The sequence below is a fragment of the Caretta caretta genome, chromosome 22 (genome assembly GCF_965140235.1).
Source record: "Caretta caretta isolate rCarCar2 chromosome 22, rCarCar1.hap1, whole genome shotgun sequence".
Lineage (NCBI taxonomy): Eukaryota > Metazoa > Chordata > Testudines > Cheloniidae > Caretta > Caretta caretta.
This window is the reverse complement of record NC_134227.1, coordinates 18,706,384-18,732,598: the sequence shown is the minus strand read 5'-3', so window position 1 is coordinate 18,732,598 and position 26,215 is coordinate 18,706,384. Positions and strand designations below refer to the sequence as shown.

Sequence of the window (26,215 nt, the reverse complement as noted above, 5' to 3'; positions counted from 1 at the left end):
CCCTCCCAGTGGAATGACCCCCCCAAACGGTCTTTGGTCCTGTTCACCCCAGCATGGCCACTAGGGTGATCATGGGCTAAGCTCAAGAGCTTGGCCCGGTATTTAGTTGGAACTACCAACTGTCTCTGAGGATGCCAGTCTTCCTGGTGTCCACCAGAAAGAGTTTCCTTGTATAAAAGTCCTCTTTCCACAACAAACCTGGATCGATTAGAAGAGCTGAGAGGCGGTGGGTTGCTCCGTGCCGCCGTCCAAGCTCTCTGGAGGCTTTCATCTGCTTCCTGTTCGGTCTGGAACTGTTCCCTTGATGCTGGAGACATCAGTTCCTCATGGGATTGTGGACCTAGGCTTGGTCCCTCTGGAAGCGATATAGGGGATGGAGCGGTTTCTGTTGACTGTGAACCGCTCTCCGCTGGTGCACTATGTTGGGATTCAGGCTCCGGCTGAGCCTCTTGGGTCGGGTTATCGGCTGCTGCCAGTTCAGGTTCGGTGGGGCCCTCTGGTGTTGAGGTTGCAAGTACTGGATTCAGTGCTGACACGGGGTCTGGTGTTGGTTGTTCGGCTGGTTCCGGTTCTGGGACTGGTTCCGTCTGGGTCTCTGGGACTGGATCCACTACTGCTGTTGCAGACATTGGCCTGGGGTCCAGGTCCATCACCTCTGACTGGGTCCTGATAGAAGTTTCCGGAACAGAGCTAGGCCTCACGGCTTGTTTAGCCTGGCTGCGGGTGACCATTCCCACCCTCTTGGCCTGCTTCACATGATTGGCCAAGTCTTCCCCCAACAGCATGGGGATGGGATAATCATCATAGACTGCAAAAGTCCACATTCCTGACCAGCCCTTGTACTGGACAGGCAACTTGGCTGTAGGCAAATTGAAAGAGTTGGACTTGAAGGGTTGAATCGTCACTTGGATCTCTGGGTTGATTAAATTGGGGTCCACTAAGGAAGCATGGATAGCTGACACTTGTGCTCCGGTGTCCCTCCACGCGGTGACCTTCTTCCCGCCCACACTCACAGTTTCCCTCCGCTCCAAGGGTATCTGGGAGGTATCTGGGCCTGTGGACCTCTGGTGTGATTCCGGTGCAATGAACTGTAATCTGTTGGGGTTCTTGGGGCAGTTGGCCTTTACATGCCCCAGCTCGTTACACTTAAAACATCGTCCAGCTGACGGGTCACTGGGGCGAGGAGGGTTGCTGGAGAACGGGGTGGTGGGACGATAAGGGGTCTGGAGGGTTCTTTGGGAGGTAGGTGGGGCTTTGGGCGGCCCCCGGTAATAGGGTGTGGTCTGGGGTGGTCCCTTCTGGTCTCCGCTCCAACTGCGACCAGTTTTCTTCTTCTCTGCCACCTCCACCCATCTGGCTCCAATCTCTCCTGCCTCAATTACAGTTTTGGGTTTCCCATCTAGGATGTATCTTTCTATTTCCTCAGGAACACCTTCTAAGAATTGTTCCATTTGCATTAGGAAGGGCAAATTTACTGGAGATTCAACACTTGCTCCTGATATCCAGGCATCCCAATGTTTCACAATGTGGTAGGCATGTCGGGTAAATGACATGTCTGGTTTCCACCTTAGGGCTCTGAACCTCCGACGAGACTGCTCGGGCGTTATCCCCATTCTGACTCTCGCCTTGGATTTAAACAGTTCATACTTGTTCATGTGTTCTTTAGGCATTTCAGCTGCCACCTCAGCTAAGGGTCCACTGAGCTGCGGCCTCAGCTCTACCATGTATTGGTCAGTAGAGATGTTGTACCCAAGGCAGGCCCTTTCGAAGTTTTCTAGGAAGGCCTCAGTATCATCGCCTGCCTTGTAGGTGGGGAACTTTCTGGGATGGGAAGTGGTACTTGGAGAAGGATTGCTAGGGTTTGTTGGGATATTCTGCTGAGCCTTTATCTTCTCCACCTCCTCCACATGCTTCCTCTCTTTTTCCTTCTCCTCCAGTTCTTTGGCCCTTGCTTCCATTTCTTTGTCCCTTGCTTCCATTTCCCTCTTGTGGGCAGCCTCTTGGTGTTGTTCTGCCTCCCTTTCTTGTTCCTTCTTCAGCTGCATGAGTTCTATCTGTCTTTCATGTTCCCTTTGTCTTTCCTCAGCCTGAAATTTGGCTAATTCGAGCTGTAGCCAAGCTGAGGATTTGGTCATTCTAACCTCTCTGTTTTTAACTAACTTTACACCCGAGGTTTAGAAATAAACAAACAAAACTTGGCTGTAAAATTTTGCTGTGCTGCAATAGAATACCTATTCTCTGATAGTGATTGTCAGCCTACAGAAAAAGACAATTCCCTTGTCTCTGCTCTGGGCCCAAATTAAAGCAAAAAACCTCCAACTGCTTGGAAACCTGCTTACCCAGCCCAAAGAAAAAGCAAATGGGTAGAACACACACCCCCTATTTACTTTGAGGAAGAAAAGAAAAAAAAAAAACAATGGGTTGGAAGACTGTGAATTTCCCTGCAGGAGTTAAGTACCCTGCCTCCAGGCAAAGAAAACCTGCAATTCACAAGATAATCCCCTTTTGTCTCTGCTTGGCCACAAAGCAGAGAGAAACCAAGCTGCTTTCAGTTTCAAAGCTGCTTTCTGGACTTTCTTTCCAAAGAAAAAAAAATTTCCTTTTTAAAATCTGTATTTCTAGTTCAAAAAATCTCAACTGGATCTCAGATGATTTCAGGTTAATCCCACCACTGTGCCACCATGTCAAGGTTCCTCCCCCACTCTGAACTCTAGGGTACAGATGTGGGGACCTGCATGAAAAACCTCCTAAGCTTATCTTTACCAGCTTAGGTCAAAACTTCCCCAAGGTACAAAATATTACACCCGTTATCCTTGGAATGGCCGCTACCACCACCAAACTAATACTGGTTACTGGGGAAGAGCTGTTTGGACGCATCTTTCCCCCCAAAATACTTCCCAAAACCTTGCACCCCACTTCCTGGACAAGGTTTGGTAAAAAGCCTCACCAATTTGCCTAGGTGACTACAGACCCAGACCCTTGGATCTTAAGAACAATGAACAATCCTCCCAACACTTGCACCCCCCCTTTCCTGGGAAATGTTGGATAAAAAGCCCCACCAATTTGCATAGGTGACCACAGACCCAAACCCTTGGATCTGAGAACAATGAAAAAGCATTCAGTTTTTACAAGAAGACTTTTAATAAAAAATAGAAGTAAATAGAAATAAAGAAATCCCCCCTGTAAAATCAGGATGGTAGATATCTTACAGGGTAATTAGATTCAAAAACATAGAGAACCCCTCTAGGCAAAACCTTAAGTTACAAAAAAGATGCACAGACAGAAATAGTTATTCTATTCAGCACAATGCTTTTCTCAGCCATTTAAAGGAATCATAATCTAACACATACCTAGCTAGATTACTTACTAAAAGTTCTAAGACTCCATTCCTGTTCTGTCTCTGGCAAGAGCAGCATACAGACAGACACAGACCCTTTGTTCCTCTCCCTCCTCCCAGCTTTTGAAAGTATCTTGTCTCCTCATTGGTCATTTTGGTCAGGTGCCAGCGAGTTTACCTTTAGCTTCTTAACCCTTTACAGGTGAGAAGAGCTTTCCCCTGGCCAGGAGGGATTTCAAAGGGGTTTACCCTTCCCTTTATATTTATGACACCACGGTATGCATCCGATGAAGTGAGCTGTAGCTCACGAAAGCTCATGCTCAAATAAATTGGTTAGTCTCTAAGGTGCCACAAGTACTCCTTTTCTTTTTGCGAATACAGACTAACACGGCTGTTCCTCTGAAACCTGTGTATATAAAGTCCCCCCTTTACATTTTCCACTGTATACATGCGATGAAGTGAGCTGTAGCTCACGAAAGCTTATGCTCTAATAAATTTGTTAGTCTCTAAGGTGTCACAAGTACTCCTTTTTATGGATACAGACTAACACGGCTGCTACTCTGAAACCTGTTATAAGGATATTTGTTAGCCTAGTCATAAACCTTGAGTTTGCCAAAGTCAGCGGGTGGACTGGACAGTCACTCCCTGGGTGTTTTGCTATCTGGCATTATAAAAAAGATAGCAAAACATGGGACTATTATTATTCATTATTATTATTATTTGTATTACAGTAGTGCCAAGATCAGGGCCGCATTGTGCTACATGGTGTACAAACATAAAGACAGTCCCCAAAGGAATGACAAACTAATTAGCATCACATTGTGGGACTGGAAGGTTTTGGGGGATTAGTAATGGGACACAGAAGTTTTTATTTCTTTGTTTTTAGTTTGTATCCAGCCTGGGTCAGTATAAAATAGAAACACAATGTCATCTGGCGGATGTTTGGTAACATGGAAAATGAGTTGGTGGTCTCATTCCTCCATCCTACTGGACTAAAGAAACATTCTCACAATTGGTATATTTCTTGGCAATTTCATTACAACCAAAAGATTGACTATTCACACCTAAAGTGGCCCCTCCAGTGCAAGGGAGAGACACTTGCGGGATGTTTTACACAAGTGGGGGGTGGGTGGGAAGAGTATGCACTGATGCTATTTCTGACATCTGTTTCAAAACTGCAACTTCCATCTGTGACATCAGTTACAGAGCAAAACAGCTGATTGTAACAAGTTGGGTAAGAAAACAGGATGTGCCTTCTGCAGGGATGGCCTCAAGCTCCCAGCATTGCATGTGCTGGCATGTCCCACTCTGAAAGCTCCAGCACACTGTTTGCACAAACTGATATATTTTGTTTCTTGATTGTGCTGACAAAAGGGGAAGTGATACGAGCCTGCCTGTGTGTATACAGATCTATTGGGAACATCCTGATTTACACTTCAGATTGTCTAGTTGGCTTGATATTTCTCATAGCAATATTACAAGAATCCAGAGTAAAATGCAACAGCTCAGGTCCCCAGATACAAAGCCCTATCATTGATGTTGAAGGAGCATGCCTCAAAATCTAGCCAATGCCGCAGCATGATGCTGGGGCAAGCTGCTAGTTGGAAGTGCCTTCTTTTGGACAATATATAAAACTAAAGTCTGGAAGATGTATGGTCATTAAAGTGTCCATAGTATATGAGAAAACAACTGTTAACTGTTGCTTCTGGTGTCCTGGCTCACTTCTGATTTGGGTAATTCCATTCATTCCCTCTGAAGCTCCAGTTTGATGGGGATTACTCCACACCCTATGTAACTTTGAGCTGTCAGCTGCTGTGTTCCACGCCAGAGGAGGCTGCATTTCAACCACAGGTGAAGTGGTTCCTGGGTCTGGCTTGCAAAGCGCTTTGGGGTCCTTCTGGCCAGAGAACTGCAGCTCCCTAGCAGTATAAACGGGGCAGGAGAGCAAAGGGCGGACCTGGCTTCGAGCATCGCTGCAGCTAAATAACCCAAGGGCAAGTCAGGGGCTCTGCAGGGCGCGGGGCTGAGCTCGAAGGGCGCTCGCTGGTGAGCTCCCGGGGCTCGGCGGGGCGGGAGCCCGGCGGGGGACCCCCTCCCCCGCGAGCAGGCAGCGTGCGCTGCGCTCTCCCCGCCTCCAGCCGGGCTGCGCTCCTCCCTCCCCGGCTTCTGGCTGCGCTGCGCATTGCGCTCCGGACTCGGCTGCAGGAGGCAGGTAGGGACCGCTGCCCGGCCTCGGGGGTGGCGGGAGCCAAGCTGGGGCGCTGGCGCTAGGGGGGAGCCCCGCCAAGCGGGGTCGGGAGCCGGTGGTCCGGCCGCTCCCCCCGCGCCCCCGCCCGCCCGGGACCTCTCTGGCTCTCCCGGGGTGGGATGCTCCCTGCGCGGGTGCCTCGGGGCTGGGGCACTGGGGAGGAGCCTCGGCGCAGCGAGCCCGCTCCTTCCCCACGGCACAGCCCCGGCGGCTAGGACAGAGGCGACCACCGGCTTCCACCCAGCCCCGCCGCTTCTCCGTGGGGCGCACAGGCTGCTCCCGAAACTCAGCCGCGGCTCGCTTGCGGCTGTGCCCTCCTCCCCCTAACTTCCACAAGCCAGCAGCCGGCTGGCGCCTGGAGCAGCCTCGCCCTTCATTCCCCAACATCCACCTTTGCTTTTAAAACACATCTCCCTTTGGACCGGTCCAGTTCAGGGGTTCTCAGCCTGTCTGGGACAAGAGAGACTGAAAACTGAATTCAACTATATATCCAGAAAATAGATTTCCAAACGGGTCCACACCTCTGTTCGAAATTGTTTAGGGGTCTGCCAATGAAAAACGGTTGAAAACCCACTGATCCAGTTCACGGGGGCGGCAAATACGTTTTATTAAAGAGCGGGGCGGGGGGCGGAAGGAGAGCTCTTTTGGGCACTGAGTTAGAGTAAAAGTGCCCAGATAGAGACTTCCAGTGAGAAAACTCTGGCCCTGCTGCTTTGATTCTGACTCCCCCAATCGGCACAGGGGAACCTTGAAACTGATGAAGTGTTGTGCATTTCTTTGTTTGATAGTTTTTTCAGCGTAAAAAGACCTTGCAAAATAAATGTTTGCTTATACCAGGGGTTGCTAAACTTACTCACCCTCCAAGCTGCATATGACAATCTTCAGAAGTTCAAGAACGGGGCATGACTGCTGGGGTGGTGGGGTTCAGGGCTTCAGCCCTGTGGGGAGGGGGATCTTGGGGCTGTGGTCTGCCAGGAGGTGTCTGTCTGGATTTGGGGCTTCAGCCCTGCTCCTGCTGAAGTCCCGAGCCCTGGCAGGAGTGCCCCACAGGGTTGAAACCGTGACACCCCCTTCCTTGCTGGGCAAAAGCCTGAGGTGACATGGGGTGGGGGGGGAAGACATGGGGCCACATGCCCTCCCCCCAGATTTTTGCCAGGATTTGCAGGCTCCCTTCAGTCACAAGGTGCCACTGAGCCTCCTCCCTGCACAGCAGCTGCTGGAGCTGGCAAGCTGGGCTGTGGGGAGAGGCAGCAGCAAACAGCTGGGATCTGCAGGGAGAACCACTGAGGGTAAGAGGGAGGGTGTACCTGGGAGGGGCATAACTCAAGCTGTTGGGGGGGGGACTTTTAAATTGCCCCCCCCCCCTCAACGGGCAACCATCCTCTCTCTGGAACAAGCCCCTAGCCCCACCACCATGCTGCAGCCAGGGCAGAAGCCACGAGCTCCACCCCCTTCTAGTAAGCAGAGAATGGGGATGCTGGGGGGGGGCTCTGCAAGCTGCACTTTAACTGTAAAAGAGCAGCAGTTTGGCCATCCCTGGCTTATACAGTAAGAGGCAAATGCTGTCCTCCACACGGAGCCTTCACTTAAGCACCTGCATTTAACAAATATGCCCAGGTTTATTAGTGACTTCAGTCTGCATTGTTATGGTGAGTAGGGTTGGGAGGCAGATAAAGTCCTGCCTGAGTGGAATAGGTTTGAAGGAGGCACTCCGTGTGCTCTGAGCTGTTCACAAGAAAAGTAACATTAATGTGTATTTTAACAAAAGACTAATCGCTGTACAATTGCAGCATTTTGTTTCATCTGCCAGTAATGATGCTGTGGATTTGGAGGAAATGTGGCAGTCTAGTGTTTGAGGATGGTTAGTTCCATGGAAAAGAGTGACATTTAATAACATGAGAGCAATGTGCAGAAAGCTTCAGTTTGAATCTAATTTGTGTAGAATTTCTCACCCTTAAAAAGATGCCCCTAATTAGCTGACTTTTAACATAAATTGTGTACTTTAATTTATTTATTTAGATTTGAATAATAAAGGATGCTCATAAAATACTGAATCATAGAAATATGGGACTGGGACATGCATAGGTCATATAATCCAGTCCCCTGCACTGAGGCAGGACCAAGTATTCTAGACCATTCCTATAGGCATTGACCCCAGCAATTAGACTTACAGTTGCAAATAGTGGCCACCTAACACATACAAATAATGAAAAGCACTTTTCATCTCCAGATCTGGTGTTTGCTGGTATGATCAGATTTACCAAGGAAACATTACTGTGGTTAGTGGAAAGGCATCTCAATCTCAATTTGGAGGTGCCAGGTTTGTCACCTCTGAAGTGTCAAACCCGCAGGGCAGCTTGGTTAACCTACAGTTTTGCTCATGTTCTCACCAGTTTACAGAAATGCTTGTGTCAGACCAGAGGAACAGCCGTGTTAGTCTGTATTCGCAAAAAGAAAAGGAGTACTTGTGGCACCTTAGAGACTAACCAATTTATTTGAGCATGAGCTTTCGTGAGGGTTTTAAGCCATGTGAGGTAACCTGTGCTGTGTATAGTTTGCATCTGATGAAGTGAGCTGTAGCTCACGAAAGCTCATGCTCAAATAAATTGGTTAGTCTCTAAGGTGCCACAAGTACTCCTTTTCTTTTTGTGTCAGACCAGTGATGAAATGTCTTGCAGCATTTCACAAAGCCAAGAAAATAGACCTAGCTGTTGCCTGAGTCAGTTTTCAGAAGGGTTTTACTTCTGTAAATTTAAATAGAGCAACCAAGAACAGTTAATTCCAAAATATAGTTCAGAAAACTGACAGAGTTTCATTAGAGTACAGACCAAAGAGCACGTTTGTGTTCTTGTGGCTCAGGAGAGAAAAATGGAAAGTAACAAGAAGGGAGGGTTTTAAGCCATGTGAGGTAACCTGTGCTGTGTATAGTTTGCATCTGATGAAGTGAGCTGTAGCTCACGAAAGCTTATGCGCAAATAAATTTGTTAGTCTCTAAGGTGCCACAAGTCCTCCTTTTCTCTTTGCGGATACAGACTAACACGGCTGCTACTCTGAAACCTGTCAGTATCTTTAATGGTTAGCAAAGCTATTAAGGATGCAGATGGAGGTTTCCCTGTGGCAAAGCAGCAGGGAATCCAAAATCCCAGTAAATCCACAGTGCTTTGGACTAGACTTTATCTCTTCCTACCTGAGCTGAACACTCATTGTCAGAGTGGGCCGCTATTCAAGGCTAGCCATAATGAGGCATTGGTGTTTTCCAGAAAGGAATTTAGATTTATTCTACCATCAAACTCCCAAATTTGTTTGTATAGTTACTCTGGGTGCCAATTTGTTTTCCTCTTTTGTCTGTGTTAGATGTAAAAGCAGCAAGTTGAGGACAGTTCAATAGTAGGATATAGACCATTTGGTTATAATCCCTTTACAAATTATTAAGAGTAATAAAAAAGGCAATTTCTAAACACTCAAGATATAAGAGCCAAGTAAGAGTAAAGTGGTAGACATAGAAAAAAAAAAGTAAGAGCGGTAAACAAGTCTATTTCAGAAGGAAATAATACATTCAGGAAAACTTGTAACTGCCTACTGCTCCTCATCGAGAGAGAATACCAAGCGATCTGCAGTCTCTCAAACCACCCTGAAATAATTCTCCATTTAGGCAAATTATTTGACACCCCCCATAATTATCCTTCACTGTACCACTTGTAATTGAGGCACAGAGAAAGAGAAGTGTTGGTATCTCCTTCTTGCACATATCCTCTTTTCAATCAGTGATGGTGAAAAGTAGGGTACAGAATACAAACCTATATCCCCATGGAAGCCCCACTCTGCAGATTTACCAAGACGGTATCTTGGAAAGAAAGTTCCCTTACAGGGAGTATTCATGAAACCAGGCCCACTTCAACTCCTTTCCTACAGCCATACCTAGTTAGCTGAGCACTTCTCACAGAAAATCCTTCTAACACTTATACCAAGTTGTAGTTTGCCCTTGAGTGGAGAATTAGTTAACCCCATCTGAACCCTCAGTGAAAGCAAGTTAGATTATGAGATATACTTTTGGAAGCATGCATGAGTTGGGTGTTACTACAGCATTCCCCAACAAACAAACGAGAGCCATCTCACATCATTAGTGTTAACAGGAACAAGGGAAATGATTCATATATTTTTATAGGAGAACAAACATTTCAGAGGTTATGTACAGTGTGAAAAATTGCATATGCCTGTGAAGAATTCAGCATATAACAATACATAGTTAGGTACCGCATCTTGGAGATTACAGATTGTGGGTTTACTTCTACAGCAATATATCCAGACAGCTAAGAAGCTAATTCTTACCCTCCCGATATGCTTACTACTCACTGTGATTAAAGTGTGACCAACACCTCTTACACTGGAGAGGGGAATATGAACTTTAGGCCTGTGGCCTTTTGGGAACTATAATTTAGTAATTGCGTTATTTGTATGTAGACACTCATTTGCAATCTGTTACAGAAGATTGTGTTTTGTTTCTAGTTAGTTAGCTAGACTAACTAGGGAAGAGTATAAAAATATTGCTCGGGCATGTAGGAATGTTATCAGGAGGGCCAAATCGCACCTGGAGCTGCAGCTAGCCAGAGATGTCAAGAGTAACAAGAAGGGTTTCTTCAGGTATGTTGGCAACAAGAAGAAAGCCAAGGAATGTGTGGGCCCCTTACTGAATGAGGGAGGCAAACTAGTGACAGAGGATGTGGAAAAAGCTAATGTACTCAATGCTTTTTTTGCCTCTGTTTTCACTAACAAGGTCAGCTCCCAGACTGCTACGCTGGGCATCACAAAATGGGGAAGAGATGGCCAGCCCTCTGTGGAGATAGAGGTGGTTAGGGACTATTTAGAAAAGCTGGACGTGCACAAGTCCATGGGGCCGGACGAGTTGCATCTGAGAGTGCTGAAGGAATTGGCAGCTGTGATTGCAGAGCCATTGGCCATTATCTTTGAAAACTTGTGGCGAACCGGGGAAGTCCCGGATGACTGGAAAAAGGCTAATGTAGTGCCAATCTTTAAAAAAGGGAAGAAGGAGGATCCTGGGAACTACAGGCCAGTCAGCCTCACTTCAGTCCCTGGAAAAATCATGGAGCAGGTCCTCAAAGAATCAATCCTGAAGCACTTGCATGAGAGGAAAGTGATCAGGAACAGCCAGCATGGATTCACCAAGGGAAGGTCATGCCTGACTAATCTAATCGCCTTTTATGATGAGATTACTGGTTCTGTGGATGAAGGGAAAGCAGTGGATGTATTGTTTCTTGACTTTAGCAAAGCTTTTGACACGGTCTCCCACAGTATTCTTGTCAGCAAGTTAAGGAAGTATGGGCTGGATGAATGCACTACAAGGTGGGTAGAAAGCTGGCTAGATTGTCGGGCTCAACGGGTAGTGATCAATGGCTCCATATCTAGTTGGCAGCCGGTATCAAGTGGAGTACCCCAAGGGTCGGTCCTGGGGCCGGTTTTGTTCAATATCTTCATAAATGATCTGGAGGATGGTGTGGATTGCACTCTCAGCAAATTTGCGGATGATACTAAACTGGGAGGAGTGGTAGATACGCTGGAGGGGAGGGATAGGATACAGAGGGACCTAGACAAATTGGAGGATTGGGCCAAAAGAAATCTGATGAGGTTCAATAAGGATAAGTGCAGGGTCCTGCACTTAGGACGGAAGAATCCAATGCACCGCTTCAGACTAGGGGCCGAATGGCTAGGCAGCAGTTCTGCGGAAAAGGACCTAGGGGTGACAGTGGATGAGAAGCTGGATATGAGTAAGTAGTGTGCCCTTGTTGCCAAGAAGGCAAATGGCATTTTGGGATGTATAAGTAGGGGCATAGCGAGCAGATCGAGGGACGTGATCGTTCCCCTCTATTCGACATTGGTGAGGCCTCATCTGGAGTACTGTGTCCAGTTTTGGGCCCCACACTTCAAGAAGGATGTGGATAAATTGGAGAGAGTCCAGCGAAGGGCAACAAAAATGATTAGGAGACTGGAACACATGAGTTATGAGGAGAGGCTGAGGGAGCTGGGATTGTTTAGCCTGCAGAAGAGAAGAATGAGGGGGGATTTGATAGCTGCTTTCAACTACCTGAAAGGGGGTTCCAAAGAGGATGGCTCTAGACTGTTCTCAATGGTAGCAGATGACAGAACGAGGAGTAATGGTCTCAAGTTGCAGTGGGGGAGGTTTAGATTGGATATTAGGAAAAACTTTTTCACTAAGAGGGTGGTGAAACACTGGAATGCGTTACCTAGGGAGGTGGTAGAATCTCCTTCCTTAGAGGTTTTTAAGGTCAGGCTTGACAAAGCCCTGGCTGGGATGATTTAACTGGGAATTGGTCCTGCTTTGAGCAGGGGGTTGGACTAGATGACCTTCTGGGGTCCCTTCCAACGCTGATATTCTATGATTCTATAGACAGTTAACCATCTAGGGAAGAGAACCCATTGAGGACATCTGTCACCCTACAGTTCATGGTAATTTGGGGCTCAGATCTACCTAGTTTTCAATATCTTTACTTACATGAGGAGTCTCAAGCAACAGGAACAGCAATCTCAGTTGCCAAGAGGAAGAACAAACACTGAAGATTTAATTAAGGACATCTGAAACTGGGCCTGTCTGAAACTCACTCTTCTGGTAGAGTTTAGTCACAGCTAGATTAGCAGGAGAGCAAGCAGGAAAAGATTAAATGTAGCAGTACTCTATTGGGCAGGAGTTTTAATGCCAACTTTTGCTCTAAATTAGCTGATCACTTCTTAAACTGTACAGCAGTTTATTTTTTTGGCACTTTAGCTTTTAAAATCTCTTCTATAATATCCCAGCCTCTTGCCAGACCTGGTGTATTGCACTGTACAACCAAGAAATGTGCCCATGCATACGTACCTACGTGGATTGGTCTCTCTGTTCTGGTCACCAGAGCATTCGGGTTGCCACCATTGCCAACTAATAGTACTAACAGCAATGGAATTGCTGATTTGGAATCCTGAAACCTGTGGGTCAAATCCCAGGCAGGAGAGGTGACCACATCCCATACGCCTTTCCTGACATGCTGCTAGCACTGAAGACAGGGATGTTTGTGAACTGCATAGAGTCTCCTCAAATCAACCTGTAAAATCTGAAGTCAGACAAAACAGAAGAGTATGGAGTAGCTGTACGTAAAGTGAACAGGCCTGGCAATTTTATGGCCATTACTCGTATGGGCACATGCGTTAGCAGCAGCTCTGGCTCACCTTGCCTTTAGGTAGGAGGGGGAAAAGTCTACTTGTCTGACTGCCATACAAGGTCACTTGAAGAGGCTGTTGCACAGCACGAACCTCTAAGAACATGAACGATCTAAGAGCACCTCAGTAGTTTCAAGTTAGCCATGAAGGCAGGGAGACAGAACTGCAACCTGTAAGCCACAGAGACCAGCAGGTTTGTGGAGATAATCTCCAGGTTTGAAGATGTAAGTCTTTTGGTGAATAAAGTTTGGTAACATGGAAAATGAGTTGTTATCCTCTGGGTGAAACATTTTAGCCTCCTCTTCTAGATGTCTGCTGGCTCTCTCTAAAGAGGTCGCATCAAGGTTACAGAGCCAGAATCCAACCTGGACTAAAAATATGGTTAAAAACCTGCCCATGAGCAAATCTCCGCCACTGCAAAATAAATTACATCCCCCTTCCCTGCTGGAAGCACTGCACCAGCCCAGCCCAAGATGTTTCACACTATCAACTAAAAAGATCCCTAAAACTTTATAGGTCACACTAACATCCGTAGGATCCCAAATTGGAAACAGTTAACCAAATGCACACAAGGTAACATAACTTTTTGCTTGCACAGTAGGGAAGATTAAATGGTGACATGGCATTTTGCTGAGCTATCACCATTTTAGGTTTCTTATGAGCAATTCATTAAATGAGTGACATTTACAAATTTGTAGCTCAGTAGTTTGAGCATTGGCCTGCTAAACCCAAGGTTGTGAGTTCAATCCTTGAGGGGGCCATTTAGGGATCTGGGGCAAAAATTGGGGATTGGCCCTGCTTTGAGCAGGGGGTTGGATTAGATGACCTCCTGAGGTCCCCTCCAACCCTGATATTCTATGATTCTATGAACTACTGTTTAATTAGCATAGAGCACTCCGGGTCTTATTCTTTGTTGCCCTATGTCTTATGACATCATTTACACCACTGCAAGAGTGTAAAAGGTGAAAAACAGCATCAAACCATAATTCTAGTATTTTACATCCAGTGTACACTGGTTTAAATGACACAAGGTACAAGGTAATGGAGAAACAGATACTCAAGAGTCTATGACGGGCACTACAAAAAGTAAAATAAAATAAAAATCAGTCTGCCCTCTCCCCTGTACTAAGTGGTAACGTCAGCCCTCCCGCTGATGTGTAGTGAAACACTTCAGTCTCCCTCCCAGCCCTGTTGTGGGCATAACTGTGCACCAGCTGAGAGCAGAGAACTGGCCCAAGTTAGCCCTCTAGATCTGGAGGGTGAGAAGTATTGTTCCCATCTCTGAACCCTTTCCCTTTGCTCTGTTCAGAGTGAAGATGAGCTGTGAAGAGATCCGTGTGTTTGCAGTGAAATTTGGGCAAGACTTTGACCTCTATTTTGCAGGTAACTCTCCTCTTTTATAACTGGATGGGGTGTGCATTTTGGGATTTCTGTGCAGCTGATCAGCACTTGCCATGCAATTCAGTCCATTGCTGGGGTTGATTTATGGACTTCTGTAGCTGCCCACTTTGCTTCTCCATAACCTGTGAAGCCTTCAGAGCAATACTGGTCCTCACAGCTTGGCGAATGACAGTTCTGGGTCTCTGAGTCAGTCTTCCCAACATGCTCTATAAGAAGTTAGTGGAGCCAAGCCTGCTTCTTGAGATTCAAGCGAACACTCTAAGGGCTTGTCTTCACATACAGTGCTACAGCACAGCTGTGCCCGTGCAGCTGCACCCCTGTAGGGCTTTAGCGAGGCCACTGCTACGCTGACAGGAGGGCTTCTCCCATCGGCAAAGTCCATCCACATCCCTGAGCGACGCAGTTATTTTGATACAGGTCTGTCGTGTAGACCTGGCTTGAGTCTTCTGTAATTTCAGCTGTTAAAATGCTGAATTGTTTTTAAATCACTGTTATTCTGATTTCACTTCAGTTTCCTCATAGGCATCAATCTGGAGCATTGCAGACTCAGTACCTCGGTTGATGGGCTACTTGCTGCTTATACGACATCTCCAGAGAAAGGATAATTGGAAGGGGTGATGGTTGTGGTGGAGGTGGGCTTTCCAGCTTACACTGGGGAATGAAACTGGTTAGAAAACGATCTGTTGTTTGTATACAGTCTAACAGTTTTTTCTCTTCTCCCCTTTCGTCGCTCGCTTGGAACACAGATGATGAAGGTAAAGTTGAAATCTGTTTGACATTTATGACTCTGGACTCAGCTAGTGCTGATTCTGCTTGCCATTCCCAACACTGTTGGCTAATCCCCCCCATGGTGTTCATCAGTATTTGGTGGTGACCTTAACACACGAGTGGTGGGCATGGAAAAAACTCCCTCCTTCCTGAGTTCATTAAGTGACTCCAAGTCAAAGATGTTCTGCAGCTGAAGCAGCTCACCTGGCACACAGGTGGCTTTGAGGATCGGGGAAAGGCCACCTATAGGATACTCCACCCACTGTCCTTACCTATATTTAGCCTTCTCTTCTGAAGTCTAAACTGGAAGAGCAAATGCACATCCTGGGCCATCTTCCAATGATGGAACATGTAGAGCAGGGCTCTTCAATCTATAACATGGAGGCTCTCCCTGGGCACAAACTGGTTGGTGGGCAGTTTGGGGACGAGAGTAAAGATGGAATCCACTAATCTACTTAAGTCCGTGCTGCGATCCACCAAACCCAGTAAGCACCTAAACTCACTTGGTGTCGAAGTTTTTCAGAGTAGAAGTTCCCTAGATGCCTAAGTTTCTGCCTCTAGGGCCCACACCGCTGCCTCACACTAGGCGTCCAGACATCTACCTCCCACCTAAGCCCTGGAATGATTCACAAACTGGGAGACAATAGGTGGCTAAATGCCTCACCCAAGAGGCCCAAGCCGGCAGGTGCCCTCCGTGCATGCCTACTTGATCGGCCCCATTCAAAATTCAAGGGAGGAGGAGAAGGTACTGCCTCCATCCACTCTATAATTTCTATCACGAAAGAGTCATTTGGCCAGAGAGCGAGAGAATAAGTCTACTACCCAGCTCTTTGGACACCCACCTGAGGGGCAGGAGACCCTGGGTCCAATCAACCTGCTCCAATCAGTCTTTCAATATTTATCCACAGTGGAACAGCTTCAACAGGAGAGATGGAGGGAACCCTACATCAGAATTAATATCCCATTCTTCAGTGGTTAGCGCATCTCCTGAGAGGTGGGATACCTCTGTTCAAATCCTTTCTTCCCCTCTGTCAGGGAGGGGGGAACTGAATCTGGGCCTCCCACATCCCAGCTGAGTGCTCCAACCACTCAGCTAAAAGTTATAAAGTGGGCACCACCAACCATTTTGTATGGAACTAGGTCAGGAGATAGGCTAAAGGGGCTTTCTGGCATTCTTTGGACTATACCCAAGTCCCTAGTTGTTTCTGGGAAGAGTGGAGTTAGTTGTGACTGTCTGATTAATGTATTTATTAAAAGGTCTGGAATGCGACAACTGGAAGAAGGAACACTCCCTACAGCACCAGATCTTTCGAAACACATCTAATCAGGTACTCGTGGTACAGCCAGGACCAGAGAATACTGTCACGAATGTATTTGAGTCTATGGCAGATCAAGAGATGATACCTGGTATGATACTTCTGGTTTCTACATGTCCTATAACAACTGTTTCCTCTAAGCTGTGCGCGTGCACACAGATCCTAAACCCCACTCACATGGCAAAACCCCGCATGCACAAAAATTTGCACAGAAGCACAACAATTTAAACAGACGCAATTTTTTTGCACACACGGCCTGTCAAAAATTAGAGGGAACATTGCCTGTAACCATTGCCCCAGCTCTTCATTCCAGGTACGCTTTTGCCCCATGTACCTCTTGGATTACCTCAGCTAGACCCGAGTTTAGCAACAGTTTCTAGTAATTGTAGTTTGTCCCTAATGCCAGCTAAGAACAGAGCTAAGCTCAGATAAAAGACATCAATCCTCGCCAAAAAAGATTTTGCACATTTTGGAGGTCGGCCAATCTGAGTACAGCTTCACATCACAGCAGAAGCCAAAGATCAGAAGTTCTAGCTGTGGGCAGACAAAAGATCAGGGAATTCCTCCCCCCCACCTCCCCCCAAACATTGTCCTGTACCACACCTATGAAAGAGGCATGTGGCTCTATAGCCTGAAACTAAGCCCAGGGGCTAGGGAAGTGCTGCAAAGATTTCTAAAGACCTCTATCACAAGCAAAGTTCTGAATCCCCATTTTGTATTAAGTGTCAGTGAGAAGCATCATTTTATATTGAACAAGCAAGGCAACGTATCTGGCACGAAGAGCAATTCGTCAGTCTCTTTTGGTGTGCATCAGCACCATCTCTACATGTCCCCACTTTTTTCAGTTATTCGTTCAGTGCCAGATTTCCAGATCCTGTTTACATTCAACATGAGAAGGAAATGCAACCCTCACCTTGTGCATGTGCTCCAAGGGATTTGCACACTGACATCACACTCTCTAGCCCTTAACTCTTTTGCCCACAAGATAACAGAAGTCCAGTTGAATTTTTGTCATCAGCAGTCACAGGGCAGTACACAAAACAAATCCCAGCTCCATTCAGCTGTAAGGAAGGTCATGGACAGAGGCTGCTTGTGGTGGAGTAGTAAGATGCCTGGATAATAAAACTGTTGGAACCCCTTTACGTCTGTTTTTAAATGGCTGTTTGCAAACTTTCTGCACAGGCTCCTAACAGTAAGTACTTTGTGTTTAGGATGCGGAGTGCATTTCACCATCCATTATTACAAAGACTACACGTTGGAGGAAGGGTTGCCTGTGGCATTCAGCGTCCTGGTAGAAAACAAGACTTACTGTATGTACTGCACACATGAAAGTGGGGAAAAGACTATTCGATTTAGGGTAAGTAAATCCCTCTGTTTCTAGTGTTTGCCTTAACTCGACAGTTACATCAGGAACCCAAATTAAGAAAAAAATTAAACATGCTAGACTGTGTTTCTCAAATGTGGCCACCTGGGGATTTTTCTGCGGCCACAACAGCCTCATGGGCGGAGATAGGGATGGGGGACAAAGCAGCAGCCCGCTCCTACAGCTTCCAGCTGTTGCTCTTGGATGCACTGCCTTGATGTTTGCTGGCACCACCAGCAGGGGATTGGTGCCATGCACCGCACAGCCTCCTGGGGACTCCAGGCAGCACATCTTCAGGCACATGGGGCCGTGGTTTGTGCTCGATGGGGGAGGAACCTTCAACACCTCAGGCACCTGGTGAGTTCCCAACCCACCTCCCCAGGCGTAGAGGGGCTTCAGCTTGCCGGGGTTCCAGGAGAGGGCTTCAGCCCCGGGGCTCTGGGCTTAAGCCTCCCCATCCCCACCCTCAGCTCCAGTCCGGTGGCGGGCTCCAGACTTCAGCCTCTGGGCTTCAGCCTGGGGCAGTGAGCTTCAGCTTCAGGCTTCAGCCTTGTGGCAGTGGGGCTCCAGCTTGGAAAAACTGTCAGAGGAGCCACCAGCAAGAGTTGGTGGCCGCACTCTGAGGCAACCAAAAAATCTGTTATGAGAAACCCTCTGCTAGAACATGTTAAACTGTTCTTGAAGTAGAGATGTGAAAACTACAGACAAATGTCAAGTTTTTGCACTGGTAGTTAATCTGCATATTTCCTCCATTTCAGGAAGAAGAAGTTCCGGTAGAAATTCATGAACAAAGCAGTGACATCATCTTCATCCAAAAGTCAGTTTCACCAATACACACAAAAGCATTCAAATTTGAATCTTCACTAATGCGAGGCTACTTCTTGGCCTTTCAGAAAGAAGAGGACTTAAGCAAACTGATTTTAAAGCAATGTGAAAATGAAGACCAAGTGGATGAATCCATATATATGACTGTCTCCCAAATAAACTGATTTGATAACGTACCATACACAAGCAATATCTTGGCCATTTTTATCCAACTTTTATTACATAAGTGGTCAAATTATCTCTATGCTAAACTGTGTAACCACTCAAACACACAGCCTCCGGGCACTGAGTTAAATTCCTCAGGGTTTGTGCTGAGTTTATTGACTCCAGGATTAACACTTTTCAATTCTTACCTGCAGCTGAGAGCAAATACTGAAACATAAATTGGCGGACATGGAGCTTAGGAATTTTATGATCATAGAGATGAACGTCTGTTGCTAGTTACAACGGCTTCTATGGTAAGGCTGCTATTACTACAATGCCTTCTCCAAAAAAATAAAGCAAGTCTTTGCATAAGATTGTCATTGCCAACTTTTTGAATTAAGTATTACATTTGGAATTAAATGAACTTTTTGATTTTTTTTTTAATGAAGTGTTCATTTATGTCTCCCTCTATCACAACATGTAAAACTGAAGTAGATTTTGCAGACTCCTATGAGGAAGACTTGCTGTCTTTCTATCCATCTGTGCCGTAACAGGATGGGTCCGGGTCCGACAGACTCCGTTTTGTACTAGGAACTGACCACATGGCTAACCTTGTCAGCTTAGGCACATATATAAAGGGGAAGAAACTGTATTTTAAAAGGGGGTGTTATGAAAGGCTACATCTCCCCTACACGCTAGGGGTGTGATTTCCCAGCTCATTTACCTATACTTGCGATAGCTAACGCACAAGTACGAATCGTAGTGTAGCTGCAGGATTGGGCGAGCAGCAGCATGTCTTAGCCATGCTGAGCACAAAACCCGTGGGTACGTACTCAGCCCTACTAAGCCATGCTACCTCAGATACTCTGTACACATGCTAACTCTCATCAAGCTACCTAGCTTACAATTAGACATAGCCTGAAAAAGGTGGGCTGTCTGTCATCATATATCAGCAGGAAGGACCCTGCCTAGCCTAAATGCTGTCCCAACCTCAGACTTCCAGAAGGGTGGAGGTCCGATTAGGGGAGGAGGCATCTCAGGACTTTTATTTTATTTTACTAGCTCTCTGGTGCTTTATAAGAGCACTGACTGTTGTTAAGAAACTTCTTTGCTAAGCCTGTGCTCCTTGCTTTCCTGTCACACTGTTCCCAAAAGGGTTAAACTAGAATGCAGAGTGCCTACAGCTAGGTAGAAGGGGTGTGGGGGGAAGAGAAGGGTATGAAAACAGGTGCAAGGTCTGAGGCAGCTGGACTGCAGAGTGCCACATCCTGAGGAAGAGGTTAGAAAAGAGGGTTGAAGCTGGGTATAAACTCTACAGCCAAAGAGCTAGAGACCGGGACTAGACTTAGCCCAGACCCAGTTGGCTTCAGAGTACACTTATGACACACCAGTGATCACACAGGAGTGAGACAGGGCTAGGCTGCACCACACATCACTACACAGAGCTCTACTGGGCTTGTGTAGTCGTGGCAGAGCGCTGGAAGAGAGCTCTAAAAAAATCCACCTCCACAAGGGCCGCGGCTCCCAGCGCTGGTGCACTGTCTATACTGGCCCTTTACAGCACTGAAACTTGCTGCGCTCAGGGGTGTGGGTTTTTTTGCACCCCAAGCGAGAAAGTTGCAGCGCTGTAAATTGCCAGTGTAGACAAGCCCTTAGTGACAATAGCCACTTTATAAAAGGCTAGAAATTTGTATCTGAGAGTGGAGGAGTTGCCCTCTAAACTGCAGGCATGGAATTTGCCTCTCCATGCATGGCTCCATTGGTGTGACTAGAGCTGCACCCCAAATATAGAAGTCCAACTACACGTATGGGGGACAGTAACTGTGAATCAATTAAGAGCAGGCTCTCACCACTATCTTTCACACCAGCCCAAGAACTCAGTTGGGGCCCATTATCATTCAAACATTTATTATGCTGGACAGTTGGCAAAGATCCCATAAATAACTACAGATGACTCATTTCTATGGCTATTGCATCCTCCCAAGCAGGAAGCCATTATACTGACAGGCAGCCAGCTGCAGTCATGATTTCACACAAGAACACCCATATTTGAATTCTTATCCCAAAGACAGCTGTGATACTGACGCTGCCCTAAAATGCTGAGTAGATTCTAAAACAAATGAGATTTAGACCTTATGTGTAAATCTTAGTAGTCAAGAAAGGAATTAAAAATTTAAAACCATCTTGGGTAACATGAAACAACTTCATATTTCCAATTATTAGTTAACGAGACTGACAGTAAAAATAAATGTAGCCAATTTTCTTGCTTGAAAAATCCCATATAAGTCCCCCCTACCCTCCATTAACCTGGGCTTTGGAAACCTCTACACAGTCACAATGAGCATGTAAATCAGAGATCACTCTCTTTCCTATTTATTAACAAACAGAAATAAGTATGATGTTGCAGAGAGTTTAAAATCCACGTAAGGTGGCAGAATTGGCCCCTCTCACATAGGTTGAGGGTTTTGGTTTTTGCCATTTGACTTCAAGACTGTCTCTCCCCTGTGGAATCACACAGGCAGTACTCAGGAAAAGTGGGTGGGTGGGTTGTATTTTCTCCATGAGAGAGAATGCTGCTGACAGAAACAGACAATTTCCATTTGCACTGGTAAACCACATGCAGCTCATAAGTCCTGGAAATTAAGCTGCATTGAAACATTCTTTCCTTCTGTGTTTAGAATGGTTCATAAACAGAGGACAGTCTCAGTAACAACACCTCTCAGCACTGGATCTATTCAAAACATTGCATAAACAATGATTTCTTCCTAAAATAATACCTTCTTCAAGACAGAGTGGTGAGAAGATTTTAACTGTTTATAGCAGATAAAAATGACTGTCAGAATCACACATACACCCAACATTTGTAAATTCTTTATTGTATAGATTAACAAAAAGTCTTCCCTTTTTCAAACCGACTCTCAGGGCCCACTCAGAACATTATGTGAGGCACCTTGTGTACACTTCACGAATTGGAACATTGGAAACAATGGCTGAATCTTCCCACAGCCAAATTCATTTTACAAAATGGGCAATTAAACAGTAACTACACTGCAGCGATCAAAACAATGCAGCCACGGAAAGGGAAAATGGGTTGCAGCCATCCAAGACTGTTCCTGATACAGTAACTCTACTAATTCAACCCCAGTTACACTGTAGCTACATTAATTTACTCTTGTCTGAATCCAGTTCACATCAGCCTAACTCCTCTCTTCTGGCAGAGCCCCACTTTTTTGCTACGGATATTGGCTTTTGCAACACGGAGCCAGCTCAAATTGTAGATTTCTACCCATGCATTATGGATTCTTAATTACTGGTTTTCTCTCCTTGAATGATTTAGTAACAATATGATGAAGCAGAGGCCGCAGTGAACAATGATGTTTTGCCAGCAGTTCGGTTGCATCTCAGAGGCTCCACAGCATAGCCACAGCCTTGCAGATACCCACATCCTGATAGTTGAAGTAGCAGAGGCCTGCAAAGGTCACAGCTGAGAGTACATACAGACCTGTATTGGCCAGTTTAATAGATGGCTCCCCATGGACATAGTCAGTTATAACCTGCCCAAGACCCCTACAAAGAAAGAAAGAAAGAAACATGCTGAAAAGAGATCAGAGCAGTCCCTAATCAAATCTCGCGGCTTTCCTGGCCACCATCTATGGGGACTTTCCCTGAAACAAATGCCCTTGTAACACTCACATGTCTCAGTTTCCACATCTGCCTAAACTGAGCCATGTGCCTCCACTACTCAGAGGCTTTTGCTGGAGAAAATGACCCAATTCCTACTCAGCAGGCAGCTGTAGGCACTCACAGAACAGTTTGTGCTGACTAGTGATTACGGAGCCAAATAAAACTTGGCTACTCACCCTTTTAACAGTATCTAGGAAACACACAGCTAAGAGCTATTCCATTAATGAGTAAATTTCACTCCCAAACTAAGGAACAGTAACAGTGCAGAAGATCTAGCAGGATTCATTGTGCTAAAGCAGCTGTCACTGCGGGGCGGGGAAGAGATACCTGTTTTACCTAGATGGGCATTTTGATAGCCCCGGGTCACCAAAAGGCAGTGAGAGGAGGGCTATAATTCACACAGAAGAGGAGATGGGGAAGTCAGGAGGCTACAAGCCACAGAAAGAATCAGAGGAAGTGCAAGGGGTGACAACTCTCAAACTGCTAGAGCTATGTACTGCCACCAAGTAGTGGAACAGGGTGGGGGGGGGGGTCTGATTGGTTCCTATCTGCACCCCTGGCTGTTCTGTATAAAGCCCCATAAAACACAAGGAGAGCAAATATGTATCCACAGGCAGCCCTTATGACCGCACCTTAGATAACTTAGCCTTTGACTGTTCTTACTTTGAATGGCAAAGTAAATATTACACACCAAAGAAGCTTGGTCTAAGATCTAAGTGACTTCAGGTTTCTTGTGCAAATAAAGTCAGATTTTGTACTGACACTCGCTTCATCAATCATCATGGTTGGCCTGTCAGGAGTGTGTGTTTTGCATGTGGTTTATGACAATACTTGCTGAGTAGAGATTTATACCTGAAGGTCTGAATGTATGGAGGTGCAGTGCAGAGCCATGACGCAGGATTTTAGCACGCCCCCCAAAGTGCCAAGTGAGAGCAAAGGAGAAAAACCAGAGGAAAAGTCTGCAAATGCTGGAGTTTCAGATCAGCCATTAGTATGGGCTCTCTGGCTTGTCACTGGGATTACAGTATCTTAAAGAGCCTTCCCTTTTTAAATTGTCCCAGCAGCAATGATGCACTTCAAGTCCAAAGCAATGGCTCCAAATGTAATAAAATCCCAGCCCCCCAGTAGGGGATGAGGAGAACACCCTACAAGGGTGCACAGGGATCTTTCACATTCCTACCTCTAGCCATCACAGGAAAAACATGACAGGAGAAACAGAGGAATGGCATGACTGACACACACTGGTCACTAGCGCAACAAGCTGGCTGTTTTTAGCCATCTTAGTAACTGAAAGTTCAGCTCCCCTACAGACCTCTAAACAGCTTAAGCCCCTGTAACCTTTGCTTTGGAAGTGGAGAGTTTCTTACTATCAGAGAAACATTTTCAAACTATGAACCCCCATGTGCAGGGGGAGGGTTTCATTTTGTGGCCTCTCTCCATGAGTCATAACAGAAAAGCCAAGACAAAGAGTGTTTATCCTGGAGCAATAGATAAGTGAAACTGAACAAGTTGGCTCTTGTTTTTTTGCTGGGGAAAGCCCCTAATTGTCTGCACAAAAAAGGGTTTTTTTTATTGTGGACATCCAGTTTAGAATTTACTATCCTACTCTTTGCAGAATCACCACAAGGTAGTCATGGAAGAAATGTCAGCATTTGCAAATATTTTTACTCACAAGGAAGCCCAGACAGTACAACTCAGTATCCTGCTACAAACCATGCCATGTCATATGTAATATCCCCTAAAACAGGAACCACCACTGTGACAGTGAAAGGCTCACACACACAGGATGCAGACACCTCTGTAGGAAATCTTAAGTCTGGTTTCATTCCAACACTTCCCTCGGCCCTATAATTTTATTTAGCGAAAGAATTCCTAACAGTGATGATGTTTCAGAGGAGCAGCAAATAGGCAGGACCCAGATTTCACAGCTGCAGGGGGAGCTTCTGCCATTCAGCAAAGCACAGGGGTCTGGCACAGCTATGAAGGGGCAAGACTGAGACCTCTCAGGACATTTCTCTTATATTTAGGGAGCACCTTTCATCCCAGAGAATCCCGAAGTGTTTTTCCTACGGATATACAAGCTATATCTAACAATTCACCTTAACTCTGACCCTTGGGGAGTTGTATGCCATGTTGTTGCAACTGTGTCAGTCCCATAAAAGATATTATTACCTCACTCATCTGGGTAGTTGAGCAGTCTGCCACTTTCTAGACATCTGGTACACCATAAGAATGGCAACACTGTCAATTAGGCCTACCACACACCTGTGGAACTCCCCAACAGGAAGAAGTGAACAGAGGAAATTCCAGTGTATGAGAAAGATGACTAAAGAACTACAGTCAATCGGTTGCAGTCAGCAAACAGATATTTCACATGGGCCAAACAAAACACAAACCTACAAACTTCAGGACCTCAGCCCCATAAGTTCAAGATGAATGCTCAATAAGTCCTTCACTCTCCATCGTCTTCTCACTGATGAGCTGCCAAGCCTGAACTACATCACAGAACCCTGGCAGACTGATACTGCAGTTTCAGTGTCATCTTCCCTTGATTCTTTGCTCCTCTCTCCAACACAGCATGACAGAGCACAAATCTGGAGGTGAAGTAGCCAATCTACTCCCCTCCTGGCTAAAAAGTAGGAGAAGCTCTCTTGAGCTAAAGTCCGCTTAATCTGCAAGGAGAGAGACTATACTCATCTGGGCATCCTACTCATCTATAAGCCACCAGATAGAAAAGTCTTCCCAGAGGAGCAGAAAGAAATGCAGTCTGACCTAGTGATGAAAGTCAGAAGACTCATCATCTTGACAGATTTCAACATTTATACGGATGATCATGTCACTAAAACAATTACCCAATGTCTCCTATTCAAACTTTCCACTATAGGTAATTTCTGGATGCATGCGTACACAGCCACACCATGAAATGAGTATGACACACACACACTCTCATGTCTGACCTCCAGGTAGGGAAAAAAGCTTTCTGTTACAAGGCAAGCAACCACCACAACCAAACCCCAGGCCTGAAAATTCTTGGGATCCTGCTAAATTCTAAAACTTAGAAAACTCTATCCAACCAAGAGGCCAAGTAGTACAAGAATTAGCAAGACACTCCAGCCACTCCTTGCTGCTGCCATAGAACACTGTAGCATGATAGCCATCTCTCCAGCCCCCCTGCAGACCACTATGACACTCATACAACCTGCAACTTGAAGAGTAGAAGATAAGAAAACAAACACTGGTGGTGGAACATGCAGCCTGAAAAAGGAAGACAAAAGGAATGTCTACAAATCTATGCCACTGCTGTACAGGAGGCAAAGAGCCCACCTCTCCTTTGCTGCAAAGGAAGCAAAGCCATCCTGTATAAAACTTTCCCATACCATAAACCCAGACTGTTCCTTCCAAGCACAGAACCTCTTCATGCTAGGGATTACCTTATTTCACAGAGAAGATCAACCTCATCCAGGAAGACCACGTGGGTGAGCAACAAGGTCAAGAGCAGGACCAGATACACACACCCTTCTTCCACAGAGCTTCACGGAAGTTCTGAAAATAAGGTCACCGCCCCCTGTGACTCCAACTCCTGTCCTTCCTGGATAGGAAGAGACATGGGAACATCTGAGATCCCTACTATCAGATTGTCAATACCTCCTTTGATTAGGAAAATCTAATATGCACCCTAACCCAGGCAATATGCCAACCAACACTAGAATAAACCACTGCTTGACACCAAAGACTTCACGGTGTCTGAGCCCCCCTTCGCCTAAGCAAACTAATCTAGTAGCTAGTCAGACAGTCTCCAGTGTTATCTGTCACATGCCAGTATCCTTGATCCCTCTTAGCCAGGACCTGGTGAAGAGAGAAGACTTTTTGCACTGGAAGATTACCTGGTTGTGGACAAGGGA

The 26,215-nt window shown here is 46.1% G+C and overlaps 2 protein-coding genes across 3 annotated transcripts in view; one reads left to right on the top strand and one right to left on the bottom strand.

Annotated features, from left to right (window-relative positions):
- Positions 1–26,215, bottom strand: part of LOC125625434 (carotenoid-cleaving dioxygenase, mitochondrial) — a 91,214-nt gene that overhangs the window by 56,576 nt on the left and 8,423 nt on the right. The window contains exon 4 of one of the 2 annotated variants that reach the window (XM_075122296.1): positions 21,485–22,196. The exons of the other annotated variant lie outside the window; for it this stretch is intronic. Coding sequence (XP_074978397.1) covers positions 22,031–22,196 — 166 coding nt within the window. The 3' untranslated portion in view covers positions 21,485–22,030. Of the gene's footprint in view, positions 1–21,484; positions 22,197–26,215 lie in introns of those variants that run through there. 2 annotated transcript variants of the gene reach the window in all.
- Positions 3,791–19,073, top strand: IL18 (interleukin 18). The gene is given in 10 exon segments (XM_048827538.2): positions 3,791–3,795; positions 5,166–5,233; positions 5,236–5,438; positions 5,441–5,488; positions 5,491–5,549; positions 14,122–14,195; positions 14,960–14,968; positions 16,239–16,388; positions 17,509–17,654; positions 18,419–19,073. Coding segments are annotated over 10 exon segments (993 nt in total). The 3' UTR covers positions 18,650–19,073.